At 42.5% G+C, this 25,352-nt stretch overlaps 1 protein-coding gene across 1 annotated transcript in view; it reads right to left on the bottom strand.

Moving 5' to 3' along the window:
- Positions 1-642: 642 nt before the first annotated feature.
- Positions 643-25,352, bottom strand: part of faf1 (Fas (TNFRSF6) associated factor 1) — a 53,748-nt gene continuing 29,038 nt past the window's right edge. The window contains exons 13-19 of the mRNA XM_019896984.1: positions 22,521-22,675; positions 17,567-17,703; positions 17,316-17,404; positions 13,883-13,963; positions 13,160-13,237; positions 8,401-8,616; positions 643-1,461 (exon numbers count right to left, since the gene is read on the bottom strand). Coding sequence (XP_019752543.1) covers positions 1,378-1,461; positions 8,401-8,616; positions 13,160-13,237; positions 13,883-13,963; positions 17,316-17,404; positions 17,567-17,703; positions 22,521-22,675 — 840 coding nt within the window. The 3' untranslated portion in view covers positions 643-1,377. The remainder of the gene's footprint in view (positions 1,462-8,400; positions 8,617-13,159; positions 13,238-13,882; positions 13,964-17,315; positions 17,405-17,566; positions 17,704-22,520; positions 22,676-25,352) is intronic.

Here is a 25,352-nt window from a genome sequence, read left to right as displayed (position 1 = left end):
CTGATATAGATGTGGCATCATTAAGAGGGGAGGCACAGCGAAGGTTCCCTCCAAAGCTTCTTCATGCATTGATCCCACACGGCAGAGAGAATATTTTACATGGCACATTATATTGTGTGTTGTGTGTATGTGCTGCTTTTCCATGTGAATTAAAGCAACAGTTGCTGAATTCCGTTAACACACGTATGAGGTTTCATGTCATCTGTTTGCGTTAACCTAGTGGATTTTTTTTTTGGTGGGTTGGGGGGGGGGGAGAGACCCTGTTTGGTTGAATTTTTGCATTCGCTTCTGTTTTACGTGTCAAATTTTAACAGTAAATGTTAACCGGGAGTGACAGATAACTTGAAGCAAGCACACTTGACCTCTTATTTGGAGAAATGTGTTAGCAAGAGTATACTGTATGCATATTTGACCGGAGCCTGAATCTGTTTTGTGGTGATAAGATTCCATGCATGTTTTCTTAATACAATGTGATCCCTTTTTTTGACAGGTGAGAAAATAGGTCATGTGGGCTATGCAGTGTAAATATTGTAATCTATTCGAATAGGTGCAATAGGTCAATCCTCCAAATCTAAAATAAGGTTAATCCTAATTGTAACAGATTTGTGAGTTTAAATTTCCAGATTCCTTCAGGAGACGAAATGATGTTGAAATTCATATTGTATATCATATATATCAAATTAAAACTAATATAGCATCAACCTGAAAAAAAAACAATGCGTTTGAATATGCAGTGGGTGGGTGTTAAAAGTGGATTTGTGGTCGGAGCGTCGGCAAATGGGTATGATGAGTGGGTTTGGAGAAATCGGGGGAATATAGGCGAATGTGAGACATCTTGTCTCTTCTCGCTGGCTTTTATTGAATCTTTCAAACGCAAAAACCATGTAGTAACAAAGGAAAAGCATCCTTGGTTGTGTTGAATGTGGTCGATGAGGCGCTCGGGGGTGAACAAGTGTTTTTCCTGTGATAAACGTCTGTCTAGTCGGGATCTCCATGGCGTCACTGTGTGGTGTGTTTGAGGCAAGCGATGACACACACACACACACACACACACACAAGATGTGAAGTGTGCGGGAGACTGGGGGAGGAAGAGCAAAAGACAGATTTAGGTTTGGGGGGGTTGTAGTTTTTGGGGGAGGTGGGGTTGGCTGTGTGCTTGTGATATTATTGTCTTTGCTCCTCTGTGCAACACCTGCACACCAGGCGGTGGTGTACCATATGACCAGGCCGCAGAGGACAGAGAAGCTTACTTGCACTTGAGTGTCACTGCCTGTGTGTGTGTGTGTGTGTGTGTGTGTGTGTGTGTGTGTATACTGTGTAGAGCCAGATGGTTTTGGGCCCATGCTCATGTGTTCGGCCAGTTCAGTCAGTCACTTTCTACTCTTTGGCCTCCAGGAAGAGAGTCTCCTGTGGAAACAACTTGGCCTCCAGCAGAGTTGATCCCGGATCCAACTGGGTGATCTGCGGCGAGACGGAAGAATGAGACAGATAATAGAACTGGATTGCTTATGGTTAAGTGGGTCTACTAGTTACCTGTTAGAAAAGGTAGTTTAGTAAAGTAATCCAAGTGCCATAATCTTTAAGTCATGTAACACAACAGACAGAGAAGTCCTGCAGTGAATACGATGCAAAACAGTCACCATCCTTTTTCATTGACTCACTTTTGGAAGTGACCGCTCTCGACCAACACGTATGCAGCCAGTGACACGTCTCATTTATTCATACGCGAACAAAAACTTTAGGTGGAATGACCAACGGCGGTCCGTTGTGCTATACTCTAACTATGAGAAAGCTTGTCCGGCCAGCAAGTTTGACGGTGGCAAGGACTCGACTGTGCTGCGTTAAAAATGTAATCCTGCAAAATAATCCAGATTTTGAATAAATCTAATTGTAATTTGATTATTTTTTTTCTGTACTTATTACGGAATAAAGTTCGACTTTTTTTTCCCTTCAGAACGAAATAAAATGACACTTTTTTTTTGTATTTTGAATACCTAACACCGGTACATGTATTCCATTACTCCCCAAGCCTGTTCGCACATAATGTGCGCACTCGATATCAGAAAGCCAAGTGGAACATTTTCCACACCTCAACAAGAAACACCAACGTGAACTGAAAGGTTCTGCATGCTGGATATATTGGATGCTTTGTCCAAAGGATTGATCGGGGCTTTCAAGACAAACTCCCTCAATGGCTTCCAAGGACTCCAATAAGAACGATGTGCAGGATTACATTGCAAGTTACAGAAACGCAACAGCTGAAGTCGCCGTTGCTTTAGTTCTTGTTTCTTTTGAATAAGGAAGCAGGCATACGGAATGGGTTCCTAACATTGTGTTTCGGAAATCTGAGGAGGTAAGAGAGCTGTGTAAAAGCGTTTGTGGCATTGATGTTAAATTCTAAAATGAGCCGGAGTATGTAGGAGAGGATAAGGACACACCTTTGTGTATGCCCTACAATGACGAATTTCAAGACTGAAAGAGAGAGAAACATGTTTTCTGTTCACACGAGGTATTGGTGCCGGGCAGAAGAATAATGCAGCGCCACCCACCACGGAGCTGATTGAGTTAGCCGACATGAAGGGGGTCTGACATGTTTTTTTTGTTTTTTTTTAAACAATCTGACTCTCCCTGACACCCCCGTGGGCCTCTTCGCTTATGTGAGCTAATCACCGGTGGAGTTGTGTTACATCGGGCCAATCTCACACCTGGGCTGAATGGGCTGTGCGGCGGGGAGGTGCTGTGACAATGAGATGTGTCCAGGGCTTATCTGATGACTGCTTCGTCAGCCCCTCTGATTAGGAACCCTCTTCTTACCACATAGTAGGATAATTATCCAATTCCCTGTACCTGCTCTCCTGGGTGGAAGGAGGTAAGCCTAGCGCAGTAAAGGTTGACCTTCCAACAAAAAGAGTGACAGGTCGAGAGAGACTATTAGAGGCAATGAAACGTGAAATCTGACCATGAACGAGTCACACCTTCATCTGTCATCACTCTCCGCACAATATAAATGACGAGGAGTGAAGTACGAACCTTCAGGTTGCGCAATTGAAATCTGGTACTTAGGAATCTAAGGATAATTTTTTTTTTGACTGATACAATCGATAGTTATAAGGCCAAGCTCTACGGCAGGCAGAGACAGAGCAGTGGGTTTGCCTTCAGAGCCAGATTGAAGGGAGAAGCAAAGAGTCCCCCCTAAATGAGTCTGCCTTGTCTGAACAAAAAAAAAAAAAAAAAAACCTCACTTCAACGGCATCGTCAAAGAGGTAAGAGAGTAACAAACAGGCTAGCAATTATGACACGTCAAAATTACGCTAACTTCAAATTTAACGAGTGTAAATTCAGTGGAAAGAGTAGTCATACACATACTCAACATGTCCATGCACTTAATTTGCTCCGGAAAGTAACAAAGATACTCCTCAAGTGAAATCATTGACTAAGAAATCATCTTCTCAAAGTAAAAAAGATTATAGAGTCTTGTTATATATATTTGAGCATGTGGCAGAGGGTACGAAAAATGAAGTCAAATAAATTAAGTGAAGGTGACAAGGACATATCAACATCAGGCAAACCTTCACATTCCCGGGGGTATTTTGAAATGTCACACCGACGTGCACAGCACCGGGCTTTAACCCCGCCGTCTTTCAAATCTCTGCCCTCATTTCAACGTGCCATTTAGACACTTGACTTCTCAGCGTGGGTGCCGCGAAGCCTGGTGCGAGCAGGGATGGGCTGCCATATCACCTCGAGCCCCTCACCTCGGCAACTACCTCACAACGCTGCAGGGAGCAAATAGCGCGGGGGGTGCGGGCGCGGGTGCGAGCAACTCGCTGCAATCATATAAAGCATCCCAACGACGGGCTGAAACGCCAACCGGGCTGCTACGTTTATTTTTTCCCCCCACCTTGGGAGTGGGGTGTCGCAAATGGCTGACATGCTAATAAGACCGGGAGGCTGTTGTGACAACACAGCATCAGGTAGGAGTAAATGAGGCTTGGGGTGGGGGCAAGAGCGTGTGCATCTGTCTTTGAAGTTCATACAACTCGATGTGTCTGTGTGTGTGTGTGTGTGTGTGGGTGTGTTTTTTTGCAGCAAAATTTGGATCAGAGTTTTGCGCCAGGGAGCGATGACGAAGGGAAGCGCAGCATCTGACTCTGAAAAGGAAAGTAGGGAAACAAGATGCCACACTGACACAGGAGACGGGCGCCATCGCCATCGGTGATTGTTTACATTGTTATCCAATTAACAGACCATAAGCATGGAGGCATCTGTCAACAAACAAAGCTGTTGTTTTTCCCGGCCCGCTCTGCCTAAGCCATACTCTCTCCTCCTGTGCCGCCCGCAGCCTCACGTGCTAGCGTGCATGAATACGAGAAAGGGACGAGCTCTGACTTGCGTTTTGTTTGTCAACCCTGTGTCAATAAAGTTTGCAGTATGTCCAACATTTCAATGACCTGGATGGGATTCAGAGAGACAAGCCATTTTTTGGGATGAAATATTTTTAAATATTTCAAGACAATGGAAAAGAGTTGTATCAAATCTTCGGATGGTAATACAGTTGAGAGGCGGCAAGGTGGGCGAGCGGTAAACCCATCCGCCTCGCAGCGCAGGCGGAGGATAAACGGTACAGAAATGGAAAACGGTTCAGTTTTGACTCACGTTGTGATCCGTATTAATGGAACAATATCTCCATGAATGTGGCTGGAGGTGCCAGTGGTGCAGAACTGTAATGCATCAATATCAGAACTATGTCTAATATTTTGGTTGTGTCAATTAGTTGAGAGAGTATGATACTGTGCAAATCTACAACACAGCAAACAATCAACCACAATAGCAAAAACAAAACCTCTGACACATTGTCAGTTTTATAACATTGTTATTTTGGTAGGGCTGTTTTTTGGGTTGTTTGTGCAGATCTTGTCTTGGACGACATTAGCTTTTGCAAGTGGTCATAACATTCGGGCCCATCACAAGGGAAGAAAAATAAAATTGCCTTTTTTCAATTTGTAATGAAAGTGATTTACTGCCACACACAATGTAAAAATGGGAATAATAAATACTTGATAACTGGTTTGATTGTAATGTAAAACACTGAGGTGGCCTTCAGCAAAGCTCGGCATGACGGAAAAGAAACGGAAAAATAAACACAGGCCCACGGGTTGGCGATCCCGGCATAATTAAAGATGCAGCTGAAATAACGCTTTCTAAGAGGCCATTACAGGCCCTGGTACGTTAATTAAAACCAAATAGCTTGTCCGTTTTCAAACCAGCGTTGTATAGTGTTTATTTGGGCAATTACAAAAGCAGTGGGAGATCATTATCGGCTGCTCGGGAGGCATTGACAGCACGTAGTGCCGGTGAGGGAACACAAAACAACAGGCAAATATGGAGAACTTCAAAAGGAAGAGGAGAGCATCGCACGGGCCCAAGCGGGAAAAGGGAGACCAACAGGAAATGTGGAGAAAATGTACTGACTACAGTTTAGATTTAATAAGGTAAATATAATAAATAAAAAGGGAAGGAAGGGATCATGTGCCATGGAGGGGGAAGAGAAGGAGAGAGGAGGGAAGCTGAGACAAAGAGAGGGAAAGCGACGGGGATTGGGAGGTGAGGAGGCGGTCGAGGGTAAAATGTGAAGACTGCAAGCGCGGTTTTTGACAAGAAATGATCGGCGTGATTCTGGCCACAGGCATTTATAGATTTTGAGCGGTAATGGAGCTCGCCTGTCATACATTTTATTTAGAGAGAATGCACCAGAGGAAGCCACTTTGGATGAATGAAACTACTGTGAAAATAAACTGCTGTAAATGTTTTACTCAAATGTTCAGATAAGAAGAAAAAAAAAATAATAATCCCATCCGTACAACAGATGTCAAATCTATTCCAGCGGAGTACACGGCTTCTTTTGTGCGGCTGTTTATTGTTTCAGAATCTCAGGTTTTGTCTGAGAATCATGCCGGAAGACAGTTTAGCAGCGTGGAAGAGTACAGTATCAAGAATGAGGAAAATCAGATGCGAGTTTGACAGTCTAGCTGTCCGAGGACGACGGGATGGCTAGAGTAACAGTCTAAACATGTTCACGTCGTACTGACGGAAGATGACCTCGGGCCTCTCAGCGGAGGCTCGCTGGGCATAAGGGGGAAAAAAAAAAAAAAAAGGGAAAATTGTTGAATGGCAAGAAGTGAAACATTAAGTCCACCCCCCTCCCCCTCTTCTGCAAACTTGCAGACAGTCGTAGAAAGGGTTAGTTTCCTGAGCACGGCTAAGCCCTGTACAAATGATGCCAGTGTAAGGCCTGCCGTAGTGCTGAGGAGATAAGCCACTGGGACCAAATCCTGACGAGTCGTCCAAAAACTGGAGATGGATGGGCACTGATTGGCGCTCTTTTTGGAAAGGCAGCTTAAGCGAGAAATTAAATTTGATTTGCCTCATGTACTTTACTGATGTCTTGCAATTATATTATTTCCCCCACCCAAAAAAAACAACAACATATCCTTTTGAACAAGCACTCCAAAAACACTTGGGGTGGATTAATTTTCATTAAAAAAACAAAAACAAACAAAAAAAAAAAACATCTCTCATGTAACACAGAGGACGGAAGTGTGATTACAAAAACAAATATATTAATAAAACTGAATTTTGAAAAAAGCCCCGATCATACTGTATGTGGAGGGGAAAAAGTCAAGATATATAGTAGATGTGCCAAAATCATGTCAGTGTCGACCGATCGACACTCGATCGACAAGGCTGTCGAAGAAAGATGTCAACAGTTGTACGGCAAAAGCAAGAGTGCTCGATCCTCTGATACTGGCAGAGCAACAGTGAGAGCGTCTGGACGGGATGGAGCTTTTTTTATGCTCTGCCGCATTTAATTACAACTCAGAGCTGCGGGATTAGACCAGGGCCTGTGTTCACAGCCTCATACTGGCGCTTCCACTTATCCGCCTTCCCCCTAAAATCTATCACTTTTCTCAACCATCATCTTCTCAATATCTACTCCGTGTGTCTTCTCTAACCAGTTCCCCATCAGGCAGCAACACTGATGAATTATTTTCTTTGTCTAAAGCTTTTTGTTGTCTCTGACTCTTTCGATTGGTCCTCTTTGCTCCTCCCTTGAAATCCCGTCATCCTGTTTTGACAGGAATTTTCATCTGTGATGCAGACATCTTTATCTTGGTCCATCACACTTTTACTCTTGATTATGAAGAGAAAACTGTGAATCCTTCAAGTGGTAAAGTTGCGAGAAGCGCATGTGTTTGCTTGAAAACGTCTCTACTTGTGAAGTGTGTGATTGTGAAAAAACAACGTGCGAGCTGTGCGTTAATGTGGGTGCTGACTTGCGGTGTTTGTGCCGTACTGGTCTCAAAAGACTGCCGGCGAACGGTGCCTGGACAAGCCTACGCGCGGAGAGACACACACCTCAATGCTGCCACCCCCATCCACTGTTGATTAATGAAAATCTCTGTTTTGTTTCCAGCAGCATGGCTAATTAAAGCGGCAGTTTAAACAGTGCTTATTATTAATTCGTTACCATAGAGCGTAGGAGACCAAGCGCTGTTTATGATTTGGTTTCAAGAGGCTGATGCTCGCCGTCAGCACAAAAACCACACAGACTACAACTACTGGTGCTGACAACTGTATCCCCACAGTTATCGTGCATTGTATTCACAATCGGCACACTCACTGATATGCACTCAAATAGTGGGTGGACAAATGAGCAGTCAGCTTTTACTATCACCGGTACGCATGAAAAAAAGGCAGTGATGCAACATGAAGAATTAAAACTCAAGAGAAACAGTAAGAGTGTGTTAACGGCCCATCACAGACGAGAACAAACAAGGGGGTGTTTTAGAATTTAACTATATGGTACGATGATGCTATTGGTATTCCTTCAGATAAGCTCTTCCATGCCATGTTTTGACATGTGGTGACTGCAAGTACTATTACAAAAACACAAAATATGGGGAGAAATCTAAGCGGCAAACTGGTGATCCCACTCGGAAAAAAATTTGCCTTTTTTTTTTTAATCCAATATCGAGAGTACTGGGGATTTTTGTTTGAAAAAATGATTCAGGCTGGCTGGAAATTCTGATAAAATGTAGCATTTTTATAGAAATATGTGGATGGGGTTCTTTTGGGCAGCACTCGCCATTTTTCTAGTGCGTCTCACTGTAGTGCTACAAAAATAAATGAATGAATAAATAAATAAATAACACTACGCTACAGAAACCTCGCCTGGGGATGATGTCCTCCTGGAAAGACCGACCGACAGTCAACTAAAGTACAGTAAGGTTAAGTGACACTAACTTTGCTCTAACATAGTCCCCTTGAAAATTTAAATAGAGCTCTTAAACTAATAACTTCCTTCTAAATTCTCACAAGAACGTAACCTTGGCAACTCACATTTCTACGAGGGAAGGTGGTGAGGAGCTTGAACTCGTCGAATGGGTATCCCTTGGAAGCCACAAAATCGAAGAGAACCTGGAGCTTACAGCTGCCCAGGAAGCGCCTTTCCAGAAACTCTCCACTGGGCGTGCGGATTCGCAGCTTGCTTATCTGCTCCATCGACTCCTCGCCAGGCTCCGGCGGTAGGGTCTGCTCCAGTGACAAACGGATGGCCTGACAGAAAGGAAACACTGTGGTCAGTACGGAACACTTTGTGAGTAAGACTGTCAGACTTTGGCACGGTTGGAAAAGTTGAGCTCTTTTGTTATAATAAAACGCTAGGCTAAAAGATGACAAAGCAAAAGAACTCGTCCAGTCTGTTGTGCCTCGACACACAACGGATGTTAATTGTCTACCTTAACAGCTGCATGTAAACCTCAAACGTTAAAATTTACGAGCGTATTTTCTAAGATGTGGTAGAGTATAGCTGCATGTTGACGAAAGGCAAGGGGCTTTACATACAGGTGTTGATGCAATGAGGCCGGTGAGCATCTCAGCCTCAAAGCCTATCAAGCAGTACAGGTTACCATGCGATGGTTTGTTTGATGACAGCCTACAATCAGCAATGTAAATAGTCTCCCAAAATGAATGTTGTTCAAGATAACGAGCCCGTGTCAACATTCATCATTTTAAACATGTACTTCGGATGAGATTTTCTCCTTTGTATGATGTGACATTATGCACAATGACGTTATACTCAAAGAGTAATACTGATGTGTGTTCTGATGTGAATTCAACTTAACTATACATCCGGACAGATGATTTCACACAAAATGACCACCTGTTGCTCCGGCTTGCACTTGACAGCCCGCTAAAGTGAACTGAGACTTTTTTTTTTTCCAAAGAAAATGTGTGGCTGAAGAGTGTGTGAACAATATCATGAACGGTTTAAGGGAAGCGGCCTGCTTGATGGACAATTCCAAATGCACCCATGATGAGGGCTCGGGAATTGGGGGGTGTAAGGAGCTCTCAGGAAACATTCTCTGAGCGCGCACTTGTTAACTCCAACCAATTGGAAACTCAAGAGCATTGATGAAATATGCTGTTTTGTTATTCAGAGTGCACCAAAAAAAAACAGGTGTGCACGGGCATCAGGGTGATTTTCCTAAAATGACCGTAATTTTCATGGTGTGAGTTTTAAAACAAAGCAAATGTAAAACCAATAAAAAAAATAATAAATCAACATTTCCTGACTGGTCCGACTAAGAAGGAAGAAAAATAGCAAAGAAACCCCGTAAAATAGTGACGTAAAACTGCAGAAGATCATGTTCTGGTCACAAATCCGCAATAACTGAATCACAAATTAGCGAGGGAACACTGCATACATCAGGCATCACATTGACCTATTGAGTGGAGACAAGTTTATTCTATGGATTTGACCCGTACTTTGTACATTACAGCACAAATGTGTCTGTTGGAACAAAAGGCAACCATCACCTGTCAGATTTTGCAGCAGAGCTAATCAGCTCTGGTGCGTTTGGGAGACAGCGTTTCAGCTGCTCCCTAGAGCCTCCCACTTCATTCTGCTTCTGTCCCCTCGACTTCTCCTCCCCCCACTGCTTGTTGTTCCTGTTTGGCCAGCCGGGGAGCATATGCTGTGACAACACGCCCCGGCTTTATTTACACACCATAATGCAATTATATTTCATAAGAGTGTACAACAGTAGCTCATTAGCAGCTTCTGGTGTTGGGTGGGCAGGGTAGCGCTCGTGCCGCGCCATCAGCAGTTCCCTCAGGTACAAGCTGCTGATGCTGCTGACTGAGTTAAAGGGTCCCCCAGGGACAACCTAACACACACACAAATAACAGATTGAGGGTGTGTATGATGGTGGAGGTACAAATGGAGACAGACAGTCAAACACAGACGCAAGCATAAACACCCACACATGAGGTGTAGCGTCCCTGAAGAAACCACAGAACAAGCGTCTGTGCAGAGTTTGGGCTGCTCCATAAAAAAATAACCTGGAGCATCTATCTATTCATTCATCTGGTGAACCACAAAAGGCAAACAAATGACGAGTGGTGGCGCAACTGACAGCGACACGACGACATATCAAGAGCCCTGCAAAAGTCGTGAGAAACGCAGAGAGCGCGCCCCGACTTCTCTTTTGTTCACTTCTTTTGTGGACACCTCTGTGTATAACATGGATTTCGCTAAAGCCTCAAAAAGTCTCAAAAATACATACTCACGGTTTTAACCCATTCTTCGTTGTTTTCATCATGGTTTTTAACAATGTGAGGCACTTTTAAAGTTACATGGCCATGTATGAAAGGATTGATTGATTGATTGATTAATTGACTAAGGCAGAAAAGGCTGCTGTCAACCTCTAAGGTTAAGAAAATGTTCATGCTTACAGGTTCCCTGGTTCAGGTGAAAGCAGGAAATGGTTCATGATTGGTCTCGGTTCAATAAATGCTAATTGAGCATTGCCATCTTGAACAATGTTTCTAAATTTGCCGGGTAAAAGTCAGAACCTGAATGGACAGTATTGTATGCAAAAACTCTTACAAAACAAAAATGCTGTCTGCTGCCATACAACGTTTCGTGGGATAAGCTTATGTGACAGTAACGTTTCAAACAGATGCCAATTAGAAATTCTCAACTGCATTAAGTAGTCACAAAGATCCGGGAATTCCTCCATTGCAAACGCAGATACAGGTGACACAAGCAAAAGGGCGTGGCAATCCGGACAACTGGACTAAGAAATCTTAGACCGGGGGTCTCAAAATCAACTAATGTGGGGGCCACTAAGAGTCTGGGCCGCATCAAGTATTCCACAAAAAGGGATCCAAGTCCGGTCGCTCTGTATCTCTGTTGCAACCTGCTGATGACACTCGAAGCTCAGTGGCCACTTCCGTCTGACAACGTCCTGTTTGAAGCATCACAATGGCAAGCTACTGTGGGTCCATTGTTAGGTGGCATCTTGGTCTCATGATGTCAAATTGTGAATAGCATGATGAGGACGGCTGTTAAAACACCATCTCTAATTGAACCGGGACATTTATTGGTCGATTCAAGGGTCCAACAACTGTTGTGAATTTTGCTGTTCAGCTCCTCGACAGAGAACAGCAACTTGTTCAAAAAGTACTGAAACATTTAATAGGTGGGCTGTGCATTCAAAAGCTTAGAGAAGGTCACATTAAGTTCACCTGTAAAGGTTTGAATGCATTTTAGGCTCGTCCTGAAATTTCACCCGAAAGCCAAATATCCCCAAATTTTTGTCAGTAGAGTTTGGCTGTCATGAGCCTGGGCGATGGTCCCCCAATAGTGATTGAAAAAAAAAAAAGCCAGTGCAGGGCAATGGCATGGCAAAAAAAGTGGGAACCACAAACATGAACCTTTCTGATGTTATGCAAGGGGCCACAAAATATCATTGTGCAGGCCGCAAATGGCCCCCGGGACTTGAGTTTGACACCACTGCCTTAGCCTCAGGTTTTGTACTTATGTGGCCAGAATAACATGCAACTGTTTCCGCTGTTATTTTAACAACAGTGATGCCTTTGGTCCACGCAGTATTCATATTGGAGTTGAACCGAAGTAAAATGTACCCATTTGTTTTCAAGTGATCCACGTCCTCTCTTGTGCTCACCAGGCTTGAGATGAGAAGCTTTAGACCGACTAAAGGAAGTGCACCATCAGAGAATTCATACCACGGTCCAATTTAACCAAACATAACACAACATGCGAGCACTATGTGCAGTCAAACGTGTTTCAGAATATCAATTAATGAAAACGTATCTTACAAAGATTATATATTATATTTTCTTCATGTCATCATTTCATTTCTTTGAGGGAGGCTAATTGCTAGGGATAGTTGTCATGGTAAGACGGAATAATTTTGGTATTTTCCGGGTGCTCAACAGTCAGGAGAGCATTTGTGAAAAAATAATTTCTAGTTCCAGAGCTGTCATCTTCTACGAAAGTAAAAGACTGATTGCGAATAAGAGCAAGAGCACTTCATTTGCGGAGGAGACAATGGACGCCGTGAAGCGTGGGCATGGAAATGTGATCTACTGTAAGTTGGGCCACGGTACCCATTGTTGTAAAAACACCCTAGTGTGTGCGCGCACACACACACAGGTCTACAGTGATATAATCAAGGTAGCCGGCCAGAGACTCTTTTGTTGTTTTCTGTTTAACTTAAGTGACAAATCACCTGAGCGAGCTGGGTCACCCAATACCACTCGGTGCCCTGAGGCGCCGTGCTGCTGAGCAAACAACAATCAGCCGGCACTACACTATATGACGACGAAGAGCATAACGGCATTGGTGTCGTCCTCGCAGAATTATTGTTTGTCCCATGTGCGTGACAGTGTCTGCCTGTGTATGTGTGTCTTAGCCCGCACTTGGCATACAATTATTGTTTTCAAGTGAATATATGTGTTTGCGCACACGTCTGTGAGTCTTTTGTTAACTTTGGCTTCAATATGGGCTTGTGTGTTGTACCGATGCAAAGCAGCTAAACAGAACAATAACTGTGTGTAAAGTTGGGCGATATCTGCAGGGAGGGGGCTCACTGTAATTAAAACGACAAAGTTCTTCTCAAAAGGCTCCGTGCCTGATCAACTCTACTCACTAGCGAGCAACAAAACCACAATTTAACAATCATATTAAAAAAAACAAACAATAAAACACCAGGATGGAAAAATATCCTGCATTGGTGAAGAGAACATGCGACCAAAACTGATCAGAGTATATGAGCATGATGAAAATAACCTCCTTCTCTTCCTCCTGCTCCTTTCTCATCTGCTCCAAGCGAACTTGCTCAGCCTCTTCTCGCTCTTGAGCTTCCCTCTGAAAAGGAAACAATTTCTTTTTATGGAGATCGAAAAGAGAACCAAAACGTGGCAGAAAATGGTGACTGTGCAAACATGTACACTATGGCATATAATTCATCATTTGCAGTTAATTATTTACTCATGATAAAACTCCAGCTTTATAAATTAAAAATAACATACATTTTTAAAAATACATTAAAAAAATTACACACCACAATAGTTTAATGACACTGTCATAGAGGTACAGTGCTCAAAATTAATCAAGAGGACCCCCATATTTTTGTCAGATTGCAAACACGATTTGTCAATGCGCACACACATAAATGTAATTTTTCAAACAAATTCCGATTCTGAAAATGTTATTCATCCCCATGGAGCAATTAGGTTAATTTAATGTTACAATGTTGGAAAAAAAATTGGGTGCAGTGGACACCCGCAGACTTGCGGTTCGGGTTGCGACATACCTAAAAGGTGGACTTTTTGGTTTTTAAATATTTTGACATTTTCTGAAAGTGATTTTGAAGACATTATTTTGAAGGTTTTTATCATTTAATGGATCTCATTAGACTGTCCAAGTATGCCTAATGGTATAGTACACTACAGTGTAGATTTATTGTGGCAATCCCACACCTGAGTTGATCTATTGTCATTGTTTTCATACCTTCTTTCGGTCAGCCTCCAAAGACAGACGGTAGGCCTCGTCCTGTTCTCTCTTAACCATCTCTCTTGCTTCCCGCTCGTCCTATGTGGAGAGGAGACACAAACCAAACATCTGAGTCAGGGGAGTGGGTGTGGAACCAGACAGAAGCAAGACAAAAAAGAAAGCAGAGCACGTTAAGTGTGGTTACGTACAAACACCACCTGTGAAAGAGTAGCAACAGAGGGGAATTCATTGTGACCAAACTGTCATTTATCAGACTCCGAACTTCCTTTATGAATCCTCATCTCGGTTTCACCATCCCTTTCTCTTCTATTCCCTCGGCTTCTCTCTTCCTGTTTGTACAGAGGGAAGGGGACAGGCCGCTTTTCTCTGTGTACCTTCTGCGGCCGGAGAGTGCTTTAGAAAGACCGGGACTAAATACGAGAGTCTATTGTGTTAAGAGCGTCGAGCCAGTACTTTTCTCTTTTCTGAGGGCCCACGCTGTGTGCCTGCCCGGATATGGCAATGGAAGCTTATTGTGATGATCGGAGGGGGCCACTGTGAAGCTAATCGGCGGGCAAGCAAAAGGACAGTGTGTATTGTTGCTTTGAGTCAAGCACATGCAAAAGATACATTTGTGCTCTTGGCTCCCATAATGGCCAAACAGTGAAAGGAAACTGTAAAAGAGTGGGAGAAGGGCAAGCATCAAAAGATTATACCGCCAATGCACTGGAAAAGGCTCATGCAAACAAACGGCACGGCTATATATTGTATGAATTTGTGTGATGTAGATCGTGATAAAAGTGACACATTTCAAACACCAGATCAGACACGTCCATCTGCTCCAACAGGCGATTTTGCCAACCTTGGAGTCCACTATTGAGTCCTAAGGGTATATGTTTGCACTTTTGTAAATTGAAGGACAGAAATGAACTCCGATGCTATCCCAATTTTTGCCAGCATAATTGTGTGCAAAATCTGTTTTAATGTACAGTAAGTTAGCGTACCTTCATCATCACTGCTAATTACCATCGCATTATTACCATAGCTATTTAGCTACTGCCCGAAGACGGTGAGAGGCTCTGGCACCCCCCGCGGGGGTGAGGATAAAGCAGTTCAGAAAATGGATGGATGGAAGGATTTTCAAATCTGGTAACTGCCACTATGGTGATTAGCCTATAGTGGAAGAGGAGACTGTTGGAAAGACAAGGTGGCACACTTTCAAAGTGAAATGATGACAACAAAACATTAGGCCAGATGAAAAAAAATATTTTGGGTGCACAGACATTTGTAGATTATTTTTGGACAATGTTTTACGTTGGTTACTTTTAAACTCAGATCTCAACATACTGTCGCTTGTGTTTTTGCTCTTTTGCAATATGTCAGCATAACTAATCCATCCTGACCTGACCGCAGCACCATCAAACACTTTTGGCATGAACTGGAACAGAGACTGAGGATCCAGGAGCCCTCTCAGGGTCAACATCGGTGACCTCCTCACTCACAGTTGCTCTTCTGGATGAATGGACAAAAATTCAACACAATTCTTGTACTGGTAGATAGTTTTCCCAGAAGAGTGGAGGAGTGGACAATGACTGGTGATGCAGGCAAATGAAAGCCACAAGATCTACAGTGAGTCGTCATTTGATAAGTAGATAGATACAAAGATAAAAATTCAGACAACCACTGGAATGACTTTTGAGACTGTCCGAATTGCTGAAGACACAAAGTGGCTATCCAGCTGCTCTGTTGTTAGACACTGTCAACATGGAATGTCTGAGCTGAGTGGACGTTGGCGTTTGTGGTGTGTCGGGTTTATGCGTAGTAGGAAAATATAGTGAAAACAACTGACACTGCAGTTAAACACCCCCCCCCCCCCAAAAAGACCAATACTTGGAACAAGATGAAGTGAAGATTGGAATTAGAGCAATGTCAAGGCTGACTTCACCCATTTGGCCCTGGAGATGAGAATAGGTCCTGTCAGGAGGAGCATTGACTCAATTCCTGTGGTTATTGGGCCTAATTGACAAACACACAGCTGCATTAGGCTTTCAAAACCATTCAAAGTCTATGCTGTTGTCATGTGACATTCTACAAGTTATTTCCTTCAGGCAGCCTGCACCTGGGTTATTTTCCAACGTAAACACTTCCTCAACACAACTTTACTGTACATTTTGCCTGTTTCTTAACTGTCCAAATGAGCTAACACCCATTGATGCATTCATTATAAAGCGAGACCTCAGAACTCCTTAATCAAATAAAAGAGACTAACATTTACCAAGCATGGGAATAATGTAACGGGTGTAATGTTATGCCATATTATGCACAGGATTTTATAATAATGTAACTGTATACGTAAAATGTCATTCATACATATACAAGCTCACATTTCAGCAGGTTTTTTGTGTTAACGATAGTATGGAACTTTTCATATTCACAAGTACCGGTCTCAAATTAAATAAATAAATAAATACATGAATGTCTATAGTAACAAACACATTTGCAATAATGAATTCTTGTCAACTGGTCTTGATCAACTGAGGTGTGACTAAAGTGGGAAATCCAAAACTGATGCCAAAACAGTGTTGCAATTAAGATTACATGAAAAGTAGCTGTCAGTAACACAGTCATTATGTACGACCAAAGTTACTGCTTATCTGCGGTTCTCATAACTGACAAGCACTGCTGCTCACTGACTAATTGTTAAACTCTAATACGGAGTGACATCTCTCATTTATAAAACCGGTAGTCAAAATAGAAACAGACTGACGAGTGTGGGAACCTATCCCTAAATGAGATCTTAAACTTAAATTAGCTGAAACAATGTCTGTGTGTCATTTCAAATAACAATGCCTCGCGCTCTACTCAGCGCGTTGCTATTCAGACACATAGCACGGCACGGCACAGCACGATTCCTTCAACCTCAGTTGTTTCTAATGTACAAAGTGACAAACCAGAACGTTTGGATACAATTTTGAGAATAGAAACACACCTGCAGTGTGTTTACAGTGCGTGGAACGTTTTGTTCATTTGCCCAGTGGACCATTTATTTGTCCACGTCATTGATGCTACAAATTGCTCGATAACTCATCTCAACTAATATGTAATGTGGTTTAGGTCAAGACATTAATGTTCTTCCACCTTTCAACCATGCCTTTTATGAACTTGGATCTGTACACTGACTCATGTTGTAACAGAAAGGGGCCTTCTCCATACTCTTCTCACAAATTTACAAGGTTTGAAATACACACACTATACATTGGAAATGCTAAACTAGATCCCAATTGACAACAATCCAATGTCAAACCGCAGTAGCAGTAGAAATATGGCATAATGCGGCCCTGCCATTAAATTCGCCAGTAGGAGGCACATTTGAAAGGCTGCCGGGTTTGGGGGGGGACACAATTCACACAACATCCGAAGACCCGTACGTTTCCGGAGCAAGTGCCTTTACCTCATCTTTTATGTCCTCTTGTTGCTGTGCTGTGAAGATTTCCATTGCTCCCATTAACCTCATCATTAGCTCGTCCACTGTCGTATTACCTGAGAGTAAAAGTGTAGCCACAATCGGACATGTGATGAATCTCTTCAGAAATTTCAAGCAACGGAAAGAATGTTTTTAGAAACCGAAGTAGAGAAGAATGCATTGTGCCATGCCTTTAGAATAAAAATGGAGCATTTATTCAATGTACACACAGCATTTACCTTGAATAACATTTAGAACTTCATTGGAGGTGCGTTTTCCCATGACAATAAGGAGTAAAGGGAACTGGTCTGTCTTATATGTGCGTATAGTCTGTGTCACCACACTGCCAAAATGTCTCGTGCACATGGTGAGTAGCCTGAAAGACAAAGACAAATGAGAGTCAACGTATAATTTCCACATTATTCGCAATCATTTGTTTTGACAATCAACACAAATACATAAACTGTATGCGAGGTAAATATATAAATACAAGCGTATAGTACAAACAAACGCAGACAAAAAAAACATGGATATGATCAGTTCAGCATTGTGACCTCACATAATAGAGAAATGCACGCAACTGGAGGTATTAAGGACTTTCAAACCAATTCTGCTTTTTCTTATTTCATCAGAGTGACGCGCTACCTCAATTGGGTGAATTAGTATGCCTTGCCTGACTTCCAGAATTGATAGGGTAAGAGAGGATTTCTTATTCCATTACAAAGAGGGAAGTTTTTAAATTAACATTTCAAGCGGGCAAAAGGGTAGCAGGCAGCCCCAGCCCGCCAAGCTCCCTCTAAATGTCATAATATTAATGAATTGCTATAGACTGAATGCAAATATAGATTACTTTTTTCCTCCCGCCTTTTAATAAGATCTACTTTAATAACTGGCTGATAAAATAGAGGGAAGTAATGGAATGGAGGGAGAGACAACGGGTCAGATGAGGGTGATGAAGTTGACGGATGCCATCTGGGAGGGGCTGCCGCTCTTGAAAACATGAAGGCAAACCAGAGAGTTACTTGCACGATTGTCAAATAGTGCAACACCACTAGCTTGCGGTAGTCCAAATTGCCCCCACGCATTGTGTAAATGTGGTTATAGACTAACGGATTGGTGAAAAAGTGGAAACAGTACAAAAGATGGTCAAAAGAGAAGCATTTTTTTCAAGATAAATTGGGGATGGGATGTGATTGCTGAACTCTGAGTGACCCGCATTTAGTAATGAAGAAGCTGCGCACCCTAAATCCTACTGATCATTTTGCCCTGACACTTATCCCCGTATAGACCACGGTCCAGGTAAACCATAACAATGACCTGTGGAGAAACTCTAACCTGTAATGAAAGACCAGTGAACAATAGACACTAACTTGAAGGGTAACTCAATCTAAACTCTCCCATCAAACACAAACAAAGCTGCTTTAGTCAGCCATCTTAAAGTCAAGATAGAGAGAAACCATTATGAAAACGCAGTAAGATGGAAACACAGTATTTCTGGAAGTAACATACATGTAAGGGTACGCCCGAAGAAAGGTGAAAATGGAGGAAAATCAAGAGTTTGTCTCCTCTTTTGCAGCCACACTGTCCACACGGTCACAGAGTGTGATTTTGTTGTTGTATTTTAGTCACTGACCTCAAACAAAAAATTCTTCCACCCCAAGCACACCTAGCCAAGGGACTTCACCATCCTGAAAAACTGCCTTGCACACAATCGGGGTAAAATTGAAGTGAGCCTAATTCTTGATTCATTAACTTAATGATTAAAGTCAACCCCAACATTTTCTTTCCAATATGTTCGCTGTGCCCCCACTAGTCAAAGCTTTCTAATTAGTATTACGTTTATGGAATATGACTGAGCCAGCAAAATCCACCTGTATTTTTCCATCTCAGAGGGCGGCCATTTTGCCACTTACTCTCCATTGAACATGACACCGTAGTTCCTCAGGGCTCAGGTAAAGACCAATTTGGGCACACCTGTTTTCTGAAGCTGAGCCATGATTGGTCGTTCCCTGAGATGGACAAAAATTGGGTAGATTTTACGCTTTATCTCATATTCCACAAACTCAACATCAAACCAGCAAGCAGTCTTTCGACTGCATAAAATGTATTATTGTAAAAAAAAAAAAAGGTTTTGGGTTGCCTTCTCCTTCAAAGTGTGTCTCATACTGTCCATATAGTGCAGGGGTGTCAAACGTACGGCCCGCGGGCCGGATCCGGCCCCCAAAGGACTTTAATCCGGCCCGCGAGATGATTATGTAAAGCAGTGGTGTCAAACATACGGTCCGCGGGCCGTTCCATCAGGCCCACAGGATAATTTAAAAGTGAAGAAAATGCATAAAAGACACAGAATAAATATTTTTAATAAGGTGCAATTCATTGAGTATCCGCTAGGGGACACTGTTTTGATCAGAGAAGAAGACAACAGCAGCCTCAGTCCATCACTGAGACAGACCCATGACAGCAGACGCTATCAATAGCACTCTCACATTTACACATTTAATAGCACGCTCCTTAGTTTGTAAGGTGTAGGCAGGGATTACATTTAGATTTTATATGCACGTGTAAATGGTTTAAAACTTCCTTTCTTTATAAATCTCGTTTAATCTTAAAGTGCATTACTATATTTTTCAAAACCAATTACTTGTTAAAGTTTGTACAATCAGTGGGATCAGTTGCAATGCATATATGTGAATGATAAAAGTAAATTGCACATTTGTCGAAGGAAATGTAAGGTGCTTCATGAAATGTTTTGTAAAAGATATGTTCATTTAATTTCAACATTTTCCTAATGTTCTTGTGCTTCTTTATACCAAAACAAAGGAAAGACATGTTGTTTTGGTTATTTATAGCAAAGTATGGTATCATTTTAATGGTCCGGCCCACTTGACATCTACCCACGCAAGGTGGCCCACCATGTGAAATGAGTTTGACACCCCTGATATAGTGTATGACTGAAGACATTAGGAAGTAGAGTTCAGTACCGGTAATCGAGGTATTTTATGCAGGTACTGTATAGAAGCTGAAATTTTGCTATCGTGACAACACCAGTAGGAAGTCAAGCAATCTCAAAGCTCATGTCAACACGAGCTCAGTTTCACTGAGCCACAATGACATGGTGAAGAATGTAGCCTAGACTGAATCAGACCCATGGGCTTTTAAAAGCTTCAGGGCAGGAGACACCTGCACTAAACTAATAGGAGTTTAAGCCTTTGCTCTATTGATAAATATGATTGACAGCTTCCAATTGGTCACACATCTTCGCCCCTCGCTGAACATCCAGACAACTAAAATAGTTAATGTTTCCCTGCAATGTCACCTTGCATTTCTTGCCATCAACTTGATGACTAAAATTTGACTAGACCAGTCATGTGCTTCATTGAACAGTTGATGACTCAGGCTGGCACAGTAATAGGTAAACCTGCAGGGTATATTTCTGACAGCCACTTGTGCTGGAATCGGTATGAGAACTGGATGCTCTGACAGCTCTTCGTGTCAGAAGCACAGTGTTTCTGAAAGCAAAGGGACACGTTTTGATTGGAAAGACAGCTTATTCTCCGTCTAGACAAGTTATGCTTTCAGGTGGAGGGACGTCAGGAGGAGAAGTCAAACAAGAGGAAGATATGTTGTGTTTATGAAGCTCTCAAAGGAAGGCAATAAACTGCCAAACAAATCTGGCGAGTGACTTGCTTTGATGACCCCTTAAGGAGACAAGCCCAAAGTCATAACAACAACAACAACAGTTAAACTATTCATTCATATAGAGGTGAAAGTCCAAGTAGTCATTTTCAGGGACTCGAGATGAGCTTTACGTTTCTGTTTTTCCCGTTCGAAGGAGTGGAAGAAAAATACTTCAAAGCAGCAAAAGCAGTGAACTAAACGATACAAATAGTATCTTCTTGATCAACTGGACGTGATCAAATTTTTTGCCGAGGGTCAGGACACTGCAGCACAATATGTCAGGCTCATTTCTCAGAGGCGACGGTTAAACTGGCATCCACTCGGAGAAACGGCATTCATGCAGCTTGAGAGAATACAAAGTGAAGCAAACCGCATTCCAGTATCAGCAGGTTTGTCACATGCGCACACACATAAATACACAGCCTAACAAGTGTGAGTGACGCCAAACACCAGACACTCTGGATCAACCCGGGAGCGTGAGAATGCTGAGACGCCGTGTTTGTGAGAGTGGGCCAGCGTGCGTTTGTGCATGCATGCGTTAGCAGCGAAGCTGTGACTAGCTGTGTGCGATGAAAAGCTCCAGATGTTGCCTGCCTTTAATGTGCAATAAAAAGGCCCAGCTGGGGCAAAAAGCAAAGGAGGCCAATGGAAGAGAAAGGAGAGTGGAATGAAGGAAGGAGGGCATTTCCTTAAAAGAAATAATGGAGGGATGAGGTCAGGGTGCGAGTCTTTCTTAAACGGTTCCTACCAGAGGGCAGGCTTAACTCGGGGGGGTTCTCGGGAGTGGGAAAACACTTGGGTAGTGGGGGTATTCAAAATTAAAATTCGAAAAGAGGGAGACATGGGGAATGAGAAAATAATGCAGGTCCACCTGCATCACCTTCTGGACGAGACTTAATTGCCAGAGGAAATACTGTAATGTGAATGCATTTCGGGTTCAAACTGGCAGTGTCACAAAACCTTTCTGAACGGTTTAGCTGTTTTGAAATGTTTTAACATTCCTGTCATCTACATGGTACTAAATGTGTGTATGTAATTAATGATTACTTAAATTTAAATATAATTCAGTTGCATAGCTCATTTTGAATTGTTGACATCTTGCATTAGCCACACATGATGAATGCTAAGCTTCAAAGTCCTGTTTGACATTTTCCCTGAACGTTTAGTTTGTACCACTTTGGGTGTGTATAGCAGTAAAAATATTAATGTCCTGTACAAGAACTAATACAAAGAATGAAAGGCAACAGTTTGCGTGGGGCCCAATCAGTTAGCCTGAGTTCAGTTCAGCCTCTCATCCGACAAATAGACAAACACCTCCAAAATCATTAACTACAAGTCAGTATTAATTCAAGCAGTGGACTCCACTAGGCTGTCAGCATGGAGCATATTGATTAAACATAAAAAAACGTGACACCTTCTTCGGTTTGAAAGATCATTTGAACAAATCAAAGCCATATTCCCGAACATCAACCGGCGGTAAAAGGCCTCGTGCAGTCATTGTGCTGACTTTTCTACCTGGCTTTGTTAGCTTCTTTAGTGACATCCCATGCCCATGTGATGAAGTTCTGGCTCAGGTAGGAGACAATGGAGTCGGCGCACATCATTTGGGAACAGAAGACATTGCTGAGGACACTGTCGTCATTGTGGAGGTAGATGGCCAGCAGCTTTCTCTGCAAAGAAGACAATTTGTTCAAGAATTCTTCACATGAATTGACCGGTCGTAAAATGTAAGCAGCATAACCACAGATTGGCCAGCAGGTGAAGAGACTGCGTGGCTTCTATTGGGAAAGACAAAGCCACCACTGGCAAATACAACATGCAATCAAGTGGAGAGCGGTGTAAATAAAATCTCTCTGGAGTCATCAAAAATATGGAGAAAACAAAACAGACAGATCACTCTATTTATTTTACACCAAATGCCAACAGCCTACTCAGGTTAGTAGTGGCAGGGGCAGACAATATTGACGAAGCTCTAAATCCAAAGATATTGACACCATGGTATAAGCCCAGCATTCTCCCTGCTGACTATCTAATTAAAAAACAAACATACCCACAAGTAGAATAAGGTTCTAAAGGACAATGTTGGAAATAATGCTCTCTAAATTACATGTCACTTCTCTTGCAATGAGAAGAACAAACAGAAAAAAACTCTTGGTTCATTTTTTTTTTTTTTCCCAAACAGGGTGCATCACAAGGTCCCTTTCTCAGGAGTCGTAATCTAGGCTACATACAACAAAAAGAAGAAAAAAATCTACACAGGGTGTTAAATGTGAGGGAGAGTGAAAGACCAAGTTGTGCTATACTGTGGCCTCTGTAGAATAGGAATGGGAGCGCACTGCTGTGTTTGCTCAACGATTAGAGCTTTAGAATAATCTCCAGGGCTCCTAGAGAGAAGGAGCCGGGGACTCATTCATCGGACCGATTCAACGGCCTGAAAAGATTAAACACTCACGCTGAGAAGACAAGCAAATTCAGTCTTGAGTGAGGAATGAGTTAGAGGGGAGGGTGGACTTTTACAACATAAAGGGGGGGGGGGGGGACACAACAACCCGATACATGCTCAAACGCTGTCATCCCAACACATGCACAAAACCCAACTCTGTTGCACCCATCGGCGAAGTACTCACATTTGCACACATGCATGCTCAATTAGCGCAAGTGCAAAGACTAATCAAAGTGGTCATTTGGGCTGAACTGAACTCCTTCATCTTGGTTAAACTGTCCGTACCCCTCTGTTCTCCTGCCGCTTTCAAGTTGGATCTTTTGTATTGCCTGTCTTAGCAGGGAGGAGCAAATCCCTGTTCAGCTAAATTACTAGGTCCAACCTGAGTTAGAGAGTGACCCCATAGCCTTTCTTCACACCTGCTCACCTAAATCTGAGCTCGCTTGTGTGTGTGTGTGTGTGTGTGTGTGTGTGTGTGTGTGTGTGTGTGTGTGTTCCTTATCCACAACATAAGCAATCGATGTTCCACTTTATTTGGATATTGATAGTAACTGAGCTGTTGACATTTGGTATGAAGTCCATTTGTTTAAAAAAAAAAAAAAATTGTGAAATAACTTCAGATGAAACTTTATCTATCCATCCATCCAATCCATGTTATGTGTTATATTATATTGTAATACTTCTACAACAGGGTAAAAAAAATCCGTTATACATAGTACATTTCCAAAATTGTTTTCCAACAAACCCAACGGTGAGTTGATGTATTCTACATAGAAAATTATAACATAATGGTCAGTACTACTATGTTTTAAAGGAAGTGACTTACCGAATGCAGTAATTGAATATTAAGTTAGACATACGTGTGTGTGTTTCAATAGGTGTCTTAAAAATTAACCTGTCAACTGCATTAAAACATGCTGTCATTTGTGACCTTCTGACCGGGAAAGGGGGAAATTAAATCAATATTACAACTGTTGGACAAGCTATGACATGGCCGACAATTTCTGAAAAATAACATGAGGTAGTGATAACAGGTGGCCATTACATATCTAACAGTGCAGGCTGGATTGGATTATCCTGCTAATACCACTGACACTTGCCAGACACTAAAATATATATAGGGATAAATCATACCCTACCATGTGGCAAGAACAGCAGCTTTTTAAAAATGTGGATGGTGTATAAACGGCAACAGATAAGAATCAGGTGTTTGGCATGTTTTTAGGGGTATCTCATAACTTTTTAACCAACTGCCAGCACTGGATGCTGTATTTTTAAAGAACACTCAGGGACATGGGGAGGAAAACGAAGAACCATGTGGGATGCCAGAGAAGACCAGATAGTGATTGTAATACAGATGGCCGCATCGTCTGGAAAGGCAAGCGCTTCAAGAGATCAAATGACTGATCTAATGACCTTGCAGACACTGTGGGAAAACACAGTGGAGATCAATGACCAGCCACACAGGAGGCTTGGTCAAAACATCTTAGGTCGTACAAACGGAAACATCGTCAACTTTTAATCTCTAAATCCACGACTAATCTGACCGGTTTTGGATTCCATGCTTAGAAGATGGCTTCTTTAAAACGTCTTTGTGGCTAATGAATAAAAAGTAGCGTGATACCTATTTATTACTCAGTGTCTTGTGACTCTTTCAAGTTCACGTACTGAATCAAGACAGAGTAGCTCGTGATTCAGAGCACTACATCTTCATTCATATGCACCCATCAAGATGCCAGATGCCATCTTGGTTGTGCTCTTTCCTCTTGACTCTGAAAGGCTATTGCCGGATTCTAAAGCGGATACTTGGCAGAGATAAATCCCTGAATTCCCCACTCCAGCAAGCTATGAATTTTGATGTGTCTTTGTGTGTGGCAGACAGCGGAGGAGTGGCGAGCAGAGGC

The sequence above is a fragment of the Hippocampus comes genome, unplaced genomic scaffold (genome assembly GCF_001891065.2).
Source record: "Hippocampus comes isolate QL1 unplaced genomic scaffold, H_comes_QL1_v1.1 scaffold22, whole genome shotgun sequence".
NCBI classification, from domain to species: Eukaryota; Metazoa; Chordata; class Actinopteri; order Syngnathiformes; family Syngnathidae; genus Hippocampus; species Hippocampus comes.
This window is presented reverse-complemented; position numbering and strand designations above follow the sequence as displayed.